Raw genomic sequence first — 12,290 nt, 5'->3', positions numbered from 1 at the left:
GCCCATGTAATTGTCTGTCATGGGGAAGATAACTCTCAAGACATGGGAATACTGGAAATATTGACCATTATTCACTATAGCTGTTGTAGAAGCAGATTAATCACCTTTCACCCCCCAGTCTTTACGTGGAGTGATTACTTCCCAGCAAACTACCTTCGAACCTCAAAGTTTTACCACACATTAGAGCCTCAGAGGTATAGAATACAAGTTTTCTGCGTCTTATATAAATTTCTCATTTACCTGAATTCCTGCTACCAGTTTTTGGTCATCTTCCAGCTTCTCTGATCTGACCTCTGACTTGACACCTGGGAATGCTTATTTCTGATGTCCGTCTGGGTTCAAGTGCTCTTTGATCCTTTCTCCGAGTCAAAAACTTTTACCACAAAGCTTCTGTCTCCTATAACACCATAGTTCATTGTGGAATCTAGGGGCTTCCTGTGAACAACAACTAAACTGTTTTGGTATTTGTGGGTGCAGTAGGTTAACCAAATGAGAATCATTCTTCTTGTTAGCATTGAGCTAGTAACAGAGAAGTATAAGAATGCTTCTGAGCACAGTTCTCAAGGTCTAGATTAGTCTGAGGACTAGTCTGAGAGACGCTGAACATCTGCAGCCTTACCACATGTGCTCTGTGTTTACTCTCCTGTTTTCTCTTTTCTAGAACAGAGCTCTTAGAGTGCTACAGTGACCAAGATTTTTTGGCAAAGCTGCACTGTGTGAGACAGGCCTTTGAGGTACGGTTTTGATATAACGCTCATATTGTTTCAGAATGTTAGGATATCACTGGCGATACTCACAGCCTTCCTCGCATCACTCTGTTAACTCAGCGTATGTAGCAACAGTACTGCTTACTCTGCTTTCCTTCTCTTTAAAAATGTGTTGCCATTACTGTGACCCCTCTTTTGCAGGTGGTATTGCTGGATGAAAACCAGCAGGTGTTCTTCAGTGAGATTGGGAAACAGATGATTACAGGGCTCATGGCCAAGGCTAACAAGGTGAAACTCTTCAATCTTAAATCATGGTTGGATGCCATGTGGTTGCTATAATACTGCTACTAATAATAATAATAATAATAAACTTTATTTTAAATAGCGCCTTCAAAGGTGGCTTCTCAAAGCAAAATGAGTTTAGAGAAGGTGACGTTTTGATATCCTTGGGCAGAGAGCTTGGGGGCATAACAGGAGAACGCCTCGTCACCCATCGCATGTAGATGGCCTTGAGGGACAGTTAGGAGACCAGAATTAGAAGAGCGAAGGTTGTGAGATGAGGAGTAGGGCGATAATAGTTCAGACAGGTACTGAGGTGCCAAGCCATGCAGAGCCTTATAGGTGAACAGGAGGATTTTAAAGTCCACACGGAATTTGACAGGAAGCCAGTGCATGGACTCCAGGATAGGAGTAATGTGATCACTTGCACTAGACCTGGTCAGGATCCTGGCTGCTGAATTTTGGACATACTGCAGTTTGTTCAAACTATAGGTTGTTCAGCATGCTGTGAAACCCAGTCGGCATAATCTGTGTTTAATAAGCACCTGCAAGAATGTCAGATTATATGTTGCGTTGAGGGTGATGCAAGCTCACCATGACCACCACAGGGTAAACACATCCTGACTGGTAAATGTTGAGATGAAAATAAACTCTTGTCTGCACCATGTATCCTTATTGTTCACATTTCGGTATTACGGTCAAGCCTGCTTTCTCGCCAACAAAGAAGGCAGTATAGAAAAACAGATTTAGTACTGCAGGCATTGTCTTCATCCTCTTAAATCTTAAAAATTGCACCCTCAATTTGTTGCTGGTTTTCGTTCATGAAATAATTCGTAATAAATCCTTGCGTTTTTGGAGTGCTTCCCATACCAGAGGAAGCCCAAAAGCACTACAACTTCTGCTTGAGATCAGCACGCATCTCCTGTAGGTGACCTGCGGGGGCCATTATGTGTCAACAGCTCCGCTATATTTTGAGTAAAGGTTTCTGAATATTCTGGGTTTTGTAGTTAAGTCCCAAAACACTTATTGGAAAAAGAAACATTTTATAATTGGCATGCTTTTGCATTATATACAGTATATAGCATAGCACCAGGATTGCCTTCCTAGATCTACATAGATTTTGGCAACTTAAACATTCAACATTTAGCACTGAAACACTAAAGGTCTTTTCCTCCTTCAGAGTCCAAAGGGATTTCTGGAAAGCTATGAAGAAATGCTGCGTTATACACAGAGGGAGGAGACTTGGCCAACAACCAAGATGGAGCTAGAAGGACGAGGAGTGAGGCTCTTTCTAAAATCCCTTTGCCTTACTGCTGACATGGTGATCCGTTTATACTGGTATAAAAGCACAGAGCTGTTAAAATTCAAGGAGCATCCCAGTGTTTTTAATGTCAGTGCTAATGGAAGAAAAGCAACATGTCAGCAATGTGGTTCTGTCACTATAAAATGTGCTTGTTTTGTGGAATCCGTTACAAATTCATTACCCGTGATGCTAAGATCTTTCTACCAGGAGGCAACAGTGGTAATGAATTCTATAAAGTGGGATTTTGAAATGACTGTTCATTTCTGTCTTCAGAATGCAGTACCTAAAAATTACTAAAGTCAGATAATTCTGTTCTAGTATGACCCAAATGGTCAGATTTCTATAACTTGCAGGGGGATTTTGCTTATGTTACTCTTAAAAGGGTACTTACAGTTAGTTATTTAAAATTAAAGAACACACCAATTAATCATCAACATAAAAAGTTATTTTTTGAAAGATGTGTGGTAAGAAGTTTGCATCCGCTAACTTAAGTTCCAGTACAGCTTGCTGTGCAGGGCGAGGAAATGAATGTTAATGGGTGAGTGGTGTGAAGCAGTGGTTAGGGTTCTGGACGTGTGACTGGAAGGTTGTGGGATCAATTCCCAAATGAGACATTTCTGTTGTATCCGTGAGCAAGGTACTGCATTGGAATTCTTCCAGTTAAGAATAAAAAGTGCTTGGCTGTATATAAATGGGTGCAAATGTGAATTGTTTTGGACAAAAGCCTCAGACGAATGAGTAAATAACCATCTCCAATTTCTTTCTGGTGTTAGTTGAGTGTTTGGGCCACCCCCTGATTCCTGTCTCTCACTCAGGTGGTGTGTATGAATTTCTTTGACATTGTGCTGGACTTCATCTTGATGGATGCCTTCGAAGATTTGGAGAGCCCACCGTCATCTGTAGTGGCTGTGCTACGTAATCGCTGGCTTTCGGACAGTTTCAAAGAGACGGTGAGCTCTCTCTGGTGTGAAGAATTGGAGACACTGGAAAGTCTGTGGAATATTCTACTGAAATAATAATGATAAATCCCACGTGTCAGCAGCTCCGCTATATTTTGAGTAAAGGTTTCTGAATATTCTGGGTTTTGTAGATAAAAGACTTTTTGGAAAAAGAAACATTTTATAAGTGGCATATTTCTGTGTTTGCATTTCATTACATGGCCACTTATACATTTTATAAGTGGCATATTTCTGTGTTTGCATTTCATTACATGGCCTTTTATTTCTGTTGTTGTTTTTTTCTTTTGTCCTTTTTGCTAACGTTCTTTCTTCAGTATCCTCAGTTTCTTGGAAAAGAGACTGCTCTAAGGTTTGAGTTTGCTCCTTAATATTTTAGAATCTAGAAGATTTTCTTTTCCTTTCATGTGTTTTCAATGTGTTCTAAGTGCACATGAGAAAAGATTGATATTTTTAATCCCAGTAATATGTTTTTTCATGTTATATTTAAAATGGCAAACTTTAACACAGATAGCCTTAATGCCAGTAATACAGTGAAAAATATGTAGAGAATTATCTTCAGGCTATGATTTTTACTTCTGCAGGCTCTGGCCACAGCTTGTTGGTCTGTTCTCAAAGCCAAAAGGCGTCTGCTCATGGTAAGTGCAATTGAAAACCGCTTGCTTGTGTGTGCAGTGCTGAGCTGTGTTTTTATGATCAAAGGTGATTGCTAACTTACTTTACAGTCAGGATCATTACCATTACTTATACTGGGATTCTGTTCATCCATACAAATTGGTCTTTACGTCTTAATTAGACTATAAAATATATATCTATAGCAAGGCCATAGCTCATTTTTTTCTACTTTAAGATGAGAAAATCACTTATGTAGCTTGTTTGCATCAAAGATTACTCTTCAAGCTCTAAACCTTTCAAAGGTACAGTATGGGTGATAATTATTGTGTAGAAGCACTGTGATACTCATGGTCCTTGCTTCGTGTTCCTACCTGTTCTCTCGACCCTCTCTTTGCTCTGTCCTTGTCTACCTTTTGTGTTTTGAACTGTGATCTACTTTGCAACGGCCTTTGCTTTGTTTCTGATCATGACTCCAGACAGTGTTTGCCTGTTTGTTGTCACCACGCCAGCCTGTGCCTGATTGCTTGCCTGCTCTGCCCTGTACTCGGGTTCGTCACACAGCCCTCGTACGCTGCTTCACTACAACTGAGGCAGCGACATTACAATACGTTATGACGGATCTCATTATCTTTCTCCTCTGGCATCACTCATTTAATAACTGCTCATTAATTTCCAGTAAATCCTATATGTGGAACTGTGAAGTTATGGACGTTCACCTAGTCTTAGAAATGCAGCCTCTTGTAGTCACACAATGATAGATTATGGGCCTGTTATTGAAAGATCTTTGAAAAATTAAATTTGGAATTTTCCCTCTTTCTTTAGGTACCAGATGGTTTCATTTCCCACTTTTATTCCATCTCGGAGCATGTGAGCCCAGTTCTGGCATTTGGATTCCTGGGTCCCAGACAGCACCTGAGTGAGGTGTGCAGTATCTTCAAGGTAAGCCACATGATAGGCTGTATAGTTTTAATTATTTTGTGTTGATTCAATGATAAAACGGCTTATTAATGAAGAAGGTATATTTATTTGATGTTTTGTTTAAAGAAATGATTTTTTTTTTGTTCCTTTGCTCACATTAACAGCAACAGATTGTCCAATACCTGAAGGATATGTTTGACCATGATAAAGTTCGCTTCACAACTGCGCAGTCACTGGCTGATGACATCTTGCGATTGTCCCGACGACGCAGTGAGATTCTGCTCGGATACCTGGGCATTGACAGCTTAGTGGAGCCCAATGGATCGCTGCCACTTAGCAATGGACCTTCTGAACATAACTAAGAGACGTACCTTGAACCTAATTTACAATTACTTCATTGATATCCCTGCTCATAAAGGCCTGGGAGCTGTTGTCCATCTCTCCCACATAAGTCACCACAGGTATCAGTATTCTGCTGATAATCAATCAGTCTTACTGTACCTCCATCTGCACTGTGGAAAATCAGGTCTTGCCAGGAGCAAAGAGAACTCATACACTTCACGGGATCTGTTCTCTCTTGGCCAACTGTAAATTATCCCTCTGGTACGGACTCAAGTGTTGACACTTAAGGATAAACACTGAAAGACACTGTCTTTTAATCGAGCTCTTATTCAGTCCTGTGAATATGTCATCAGTCACTTGTCTGCATTTTTTAAAGATATTTTCCTACCTTAGATGGCACATCATAATTACAGAAGAGAGACTTTTGTGGTCTTCAGAATTCCAATGCAATAGGATTAAATCTGAATTTTAAAAGGTAATTTACTGAATGTGACAAATCTGGTACCTTAACCAGACCTGCTGGGAATCACTAATTGGGTTACTTGGCTTAGGTGACCTATGAATATATGTATGATCATGGCTTGCTGGGACATAGGAAGAATTTTTGCTGACATTACTCTGATGTCATTTTCAGGCAGATGGCAATCTGAGTACTGGATATACTGCAGAGACACTATGAACTTGGAATTTACAGCTTTAATCTCTTTTTACCTTCTGGATTAAGCAAAAATAGTGTTTCAAAAGGAAAAGTCTGTAAATCATGGAACTCCATGTTATGGCCAGTGTCTTGATAGAACTCTTGAAAGTAAAACCACTGATCATAAGGGATTTCGGGTGAAACCAAGCATTTCTTGTTCCGTCTTTGTCAGTCCATATTTTTTCCACACTCTTTCAGACTGAGTTACTTTGGGTGGAAAAAGACCATCATTGTCTGAAAAGCTTATCAGCCCAGATTTTATCGTCGGAATGCTTTGAAAGATTTTTGTTCTAATTCTCTGGAACTCTAATTCCCCTCTGTTGTCTGTTCAATCAAACTTGGTGTTTTGTGGTGCTCTAAAGGCCTCTTTGCATACACGAGAGAGGCAAAGAAGACTTGTGAGAGCTCAGCATGAAGAAAAAGTACCACAAAGAGATTCCTTTAGGAAGTACCAGAAACCTTCCTTAATTGCTTGCAACTAATTTAAAATTTCAAAGAAGATCCTTGTCCTTTACAACATCTCAAAGATTAACATGAAGGAATTATCTGTTTTTTCAGCTTGGCCAGAAGTTCTCTGGAGGAGAACAGTCTCGTTGCAGTTTTTGTCTGGGTAGCTCAATACAAAAGCAGATAACAGTTGTTAATAACTCTATAAAAAGATAACATTCAGCCATCAGTTACACAAAATAATTAGAATGCTTCTTTTTGTCCACAAGGAAAGATATATGCTTTTTGTTTAATGTGTTTTTTTATTAATCGTGTATCAAAAGCACATAATTGTGCACAAAGTTGATTTTTATGTTTTAGAAATGTATTTTCCTTCCAACTTTGGGTGAGTTACAAAGTTCATAATGTGGTATTTGATGTATTTTGCACTTTATCTAAAAACGACTTTTCTTTTCTCTAAAACCTACATACTGTACTGTAGTACTTTCTGTGTCATTGTTGTTGAAAGATCTGTTAGGGTTCAAACATTTCCAACACATTGTCTGCTGTTTTTGAGGTCAGAAACCTTTCCTGTCTTCTGGTAATCATGACCTTATTATTAAGCTCATGTTAAAAACCTGATACACAATTCTGAAAGTAAAAGAAAATAAATTGTGGGATCTCTATTATACAGATTGTGCCCTTTAAGTGGACCTCTGTTTAACTCTGAGGCAGCTGGCTCTTTCTCATGGAGTCTGGGGTGACATGGGGCATGAGTCACTCAATATGTTACATTAGATTCCTAGGTGCATGACCCGTGAAATAACTGGAACCCAAAGAGGTGGTAAAATGGGTCGAGTTAATTAATTAGTTTTTAAACTAATAAGAGACCTCTGGCTCAGGTAGAACAAACACAAGTAACCACTGTCTTTGATCACCTGTGATGAGTGCAAACCCAAGTTCCCCATTTAATTCCTCTAACTGTAAGATGGCTTCTTAGCTGATTCGCTCCTCCTGGTTCAAGCAGTCATCTAATGTAGGGCTGTCTGATCTTGGTCCTGGAAGACCGGTGCCTCTCTTGGCTTTCATTCCGACTCAGTTTTTAATAAGCTAAATCAGCTGGTTACTCACTTAATTGGATCAATTTAAACCTTCCCCAAGTTCTTCTGATTCAGCTTCTTTAAATAGCCCTAGAAGACCTGCAGACACGCCAACCTTTCAGGACTGCACAGCCCTGACTAAATACAGTCACATGCCCACTGTGTATGGCACATTCAGCTGGGCAGATCTGCTTTGGGTAGGGTGTTACTGCAATGCTAAGATTTTTGTAGAGAGAAAGCTGATTTGGAGCTTGTTTCTGTTGACAAAGCGATGAGGTCTGTCAATGTTCATTTGTTCAGGGAATATTGCAGCATTAAGGGACATATAATAAAGTAGAAACATTTTGTCCTGACAGAAGAAATGGTTTAAAAAATCCAGTAACACTTTGTTTATTTTTTTGTATCGTTTTGAAGCTAAATTTATTTTCACATATATCATGATTCTGTTTAAGTTTTGAACTGAATTTTAGTTATGAGTTTCAGAATCAAGTGACAGCTGCTGGGACATGTGATGTATTGTTCAGAAAGTAGATAGGACCTCACTACGAGTAGCACAGAAAGGAAAAAATCATGCATGGGGATCAGAAAACAGTCTCCAAATCAGTTTCAGACTGTAACTGTTTTTTGCTTGCTTTTTAATGATCAGAAACAAGTTGCAGATGAGAAAGCTTCACATGATGCTTAGGCAATCTAGATTTCAAGATTGGAGTAACAGTCTTGAAAATCTGAGCCACAGTTTTAATACTCTTGGTTAACTCAGAAATAGTGTATATTATTGTACAGCGAATCTGACTTGTTTGATTAAATCTATTTTTCCTAACAACTTTAGAAAAAGATTTACTTCATTGTAACTTTGTAACTACATGGTATCAGTGTAGTGTACAGTATAGTGTTAGTTATCAGAGTAAACAGTCCAGATTTTCTTGCAAATAGTTTGTTATTGCTCAAATACAAGCACATAGCCTTTTAATTTGACTTTTTTTTAGATTTTCATATGGGACGTACAACATGTAGAAAGTACTATTGAATAGCCAGTTTCAGGGGAGGACTTTCAGAAAAGCCTGCTGGATCAGAAGTGTATTGTTTAGAGGAGGCTGCCTTTGCAGGTTAATGTTTGAGCACTGTAATAACAAAGTTGTAGAAATGACTTATTCAGCATTGGATTTGTTCAGTATACAGTATATAAATCAAACTTAAGTTGACATTATGAAGGCCATTTATGGTTTTTAAATGTGTACTACTGATGTTACTTTAACCTTAGAATCCGTTATCAATGTCTTATAGTTATGGTCTTCAACTCTGATCCTGCAGAGCCTCAGTACAGATCCAGTTCTATAGATTATAAACACTTTTAAGATATTTATAAATTAAGCCAATTATCTATTTAAGAGATCTCTGGTCACTGAGAGCTGAAGAGTACTCAGATTATTGTCCCACATATCTAAACGACTTAACAATTTATGGGTAGAATTAATTAGTTGATAGCAAGTAATTAACAGTTCCAAGTCTCGAGAAATATTTGGTTTTCCTTTAAAACTTGATAGCTTGTTGCTTTCCAGGAATATGATTGGAGAGGTTGAATCCTTCTGTATAACATATCACCTTGTGTGAAACTTTTTAAGCAGCTTTCTAAATATACTGTCTATATGAATGATTTAATCATCAAAACCCATTGTAATGGAACAAGACATACAAATAAGCTCAAAAATTGAAATAATGAGGAATACCTAATGTGTGCTGCTAAACTAATGAGAAAGGGTCTGTAAGTTCTGAGAATAAAGTATTTAAAATGGTTATAGGTACAGTTTTAATATCACTTCTCAGTGTAGTTTCCTATAATCACAATACACTTGGCTTGCTTTTTTATACTGTAAGATACATGCCTATAGCAGCAAAATAGAACTCTTCAGGATGCCTCTCTCAACTGACCTCTTTGAATGCCTTCAGGCTTTCATTGTCTGTAAACCTCACACCTTGAAGGTGAGCCTTCAAGCTTTGAAACAGGAATCGCTTAGGACCAGGTATGGACATTACATAGCTACCGGAAGTCTGCATTCACAAATGGCATCCTGGGCAACATGGATCTTGTGCACAGGGCCAGTGACTTGTACTGTGTAACGCTGTCTCCTCTTGTCCTTGGATAACTTGTCCAGACCTTTCCACTGAATTAGATTATACATCCCGGTATTAATCATCATCAGAAATTCCTTCTTGACTCCTGAAAGGGGGCACTATGATCTTGTCCATTGAAGGATGAGTGTAACTTCTATGGTAATGGGAACACCTTGCAGCTTTCACTATGAGAACTCTTGTTCCGTCACTGAGATTCAGTGATAAGTATCACCTGTAAATCAAGGAATATAAAAGCGACTTGATTCCATTCTATTGGTGTTGCACCTGAAAACTGAAGTTTCACAGCCGCCAGCTTGCAGGGACTTTGGCCTTGCTGCTATCTCGCCAGTTTCTATGCGACACCCCTAGATTTTTAACTGGGAAGTTTGCGATGACATCATCATCTACCAGCTGTTCAAGAAGAGGAACAAAAAGTGACCTAGATGAGCCTCCTCTTATTTCTAACTGTTAATGTATTTTTTGGTGTAGCATCTGTGTCTCACTACATTTTGAAAGGAGCCAAATGCTAAGATTAAATATCTTTTCTTATGAACTTATTGACCTGCCCTCTCATCTAATCATTTCTTTGTTAAGCCCAATGTTAAACAGTCCACAACACAGCCTCTGAGACATTCTGACTTCTTCAAAGATGATTTGAAAACTATGTTCAAAAAATCATTTTTTTGTCTTTAGATTTTTCTGCTGTTTGCATAATTCCTGCATGAAGTTCAATTTACTGTACATCCCCTGGTGAATGTATTTTATCTGTTGTCAGGATGGGCCTGGGATTTATTTAAGCATTCATGTGATTTTTAGAATTGAGTGTACTGTAGTTAAAAAGGTCTTTGAAATAAGAGAGAATCTTATGGATTGAATATTGCCATCCCCGTTACTGTCTATGAGTGGCTCTTTAAATCAAACTTCAAATCAGGTTATGTGTAATGCAGAAAAACAGCCAGACTCGGTGTAAGAGTTTAAGGGTATAGGTGTTAAATATGAAAAATGCAAATGAGGGAAAAGGTGTTCAAATAACATTTTATAATTATGAATCCTTGGGTAAGAATGCTCAATGAAAAGCACAGAGTATAGTGCAAATATATTTCATTTTAAGGTAATGTAGCTTTTAAATCATTCTTTCTGCACAGACTGAAAATCATTAATCCTGTCTGCACAAATCTTTCTTTGCTCCTTCTGCCAGTCATGCACAGGTCACATACCTTAACTGTTCTGTTATAAAGGAAAAGTGATTTGACCTATAATTTTCCTCATCTTATACGGAACACTTTCGCTGCAACATAAGCAACTGTTCCGTAATTGCTGTTGCAAAGTGCACGGAAACCATATTTAATTTATGTAAACAAGACGAGACAAGTTGTGAAATGTTCAGCTCTTTATGGACTTGCATGGCCTTTACGCCTGTGTTACAACTGGAAAGAATTCCCAGTGTAAAGTATCTTAGGCGATGACAATAGAAATATGGCAGATCTTAATGGTAACGAAAGTCAGACACAAAGTGGTAAAGACTGTCTTTCGTGTATTGCTAGCTCAGCTTCTTGCTTTATCCTTGACTATTTATATGTTTCCAAAACTATGGAAAGTATGCAAATATGATAGTGTGCAGTATTGTCTGTAAGGCTCAGAAATGCATTTGAACTGCCTGGTGCGTTTGGTCTAATCCGGTCCTAGTTATGTTGGTTCCATAAGACTGCACTAGTTAGCGCCTTTCCAATTAAGGTCATTTTAGGTGACATACAATTTTTTTCTCTACTTTTATTCCGTGCCTTTCGTGTTTGTTTTACATCTCATTTAATGTGCAAAGTTGTGCCATTTTCCTTCTCCTCTTTCTTCGTGCACTGTTTTGATATCGGTTTTTGTTGCGTTATGAAAATTCCAATAAAATGTACCAATAATTCCAACGTGTTTTGGTCGTTTTTGTGGGCAAGGTTATCAAGGTTTGGAGCACGGTGGTTTTACAATGATCTCCTGTCCATCTGAAAATCCCTGAAGATGTGTACTCTCTAAAACACGGTCTTAAACAGACGCTTCTTAGTTTTGTTCAAAAGATGATAAAATCCAGGGCTTCCACGGTGCTCAGCCGATACTTACCCCTGCAGGAGCGCAGTTTGAGCTCAACAGTTTAATTATATGTGCGGGTGTCTTACCCCAACTGGTCTCTGCCAGTGCACAGACACTTTAATACTGCAGATTGATTAGTCCCAGTCGCCTATTGACATATAAATGATCTTGTTTATGTTATCGTTGTATCATCAGAGGTACCGATATGATCTAACAGAATTGCGTGGTGTAGCCAAGTTCACTAGTAGCAAACAAGTTCAGCACACCCCTCAAACGTACCGTAGGATTGCGGAGATAACCAAACGCCACGCGAATCCAGAAGGAATACTGGCATGTCTGAGGAAAAAGAAAGGCAAGTATAGTACTGTACTTGAACAGAGAATGGTGAAAAGCTGGTGTTCAGTAGCCATAGGGTGGCTTTTATAGACATTATTGGAGCCCTGAAATAATCCACAATTTTCAAGATGTGTGTTGGACCATGTTAGTAATTAAGGATTCATGATGATAAACATTTTTTCAACCAAAACCATTATTATCATTGTTAATAATAATAATAATTCATAATTGCTTACACTTGTATAGCGCTTTTCTGGACACTCCACTCAAAGCGCTTTACAGGTAATGGGGACTCCCCTCCACCACCACCAATGTGCAGCCCCACCTGGATGATGCCACGGCACCCATAGTGCGCCAGAACGCTCCCCACACATCAGCTATCAGTGGGGAGGAGAGCAGAGTGATGAAGCCAATTCATAGGTG

At 38.7% G+C, this 12,290-nt stretch overlaps 1 protein-coding gene across 4 annotated transcripts in view; it reads left to right on the top strand.

The window, feature by feature from the left end:
- The window catches only part of miga2 (mitoguardin 2), a 54,056-nt gene extending 42,685 nt beyond the window's left edge, over positions 1–11,371 (top strand). For all 4 annotated transcript variants that reach the window (XM_015366879.2, XM_006640682.3, XM_015366880.2 and 1 more), the window contains 7 exons: positions 662–734; positions 909–995; positions 2,167–2,265; positions 3,105–3,239; positions 3,830–3,883; positions 4,683–4,799; positions 4,943–11,371. In XM_015366879.2, the coding sequence (XP_015222365.2) occupies positions 662–734; positions 909–995; positions 2,167–2,265; positions 3,105–3,239; positions 3,830–3,883; positions 4,683–4,799; positions 4,943–5,140 (763 nt within the window). In that variant the 3' untranslated portion in view covers positions 5,141–11,371. The remainder of the gene's footprint in view (positions 1–661; positions 735–908; positions 996–2,166; positions 2,266–3,104; positions 3,240–3,829; positions 3,884–4,682; positions 4,800–4,942) is intronic.
- Positions 11,372–12,290: the final 919 nt, after the last annotated feature.

This window comes from Lepisosteus oculatus, chromosome 24, assembly GCF_040954835.1.
Source record: "Lepisosteus oculatus isolate fLepOcu1 chromosome 24, fLepOcu1.hap2, whole genome shotgun sequence".
NCBI classification, from domain to species: Eukaryota; Metazoa; Chordata; class Actinopteri; order Semionotiformes; family Lepisosteidae; genus Lepisosteus; species Lepisosteus oculatus.
This window is presented reverse-complemented; position numbering and strand designations above follow the sequence as displayed.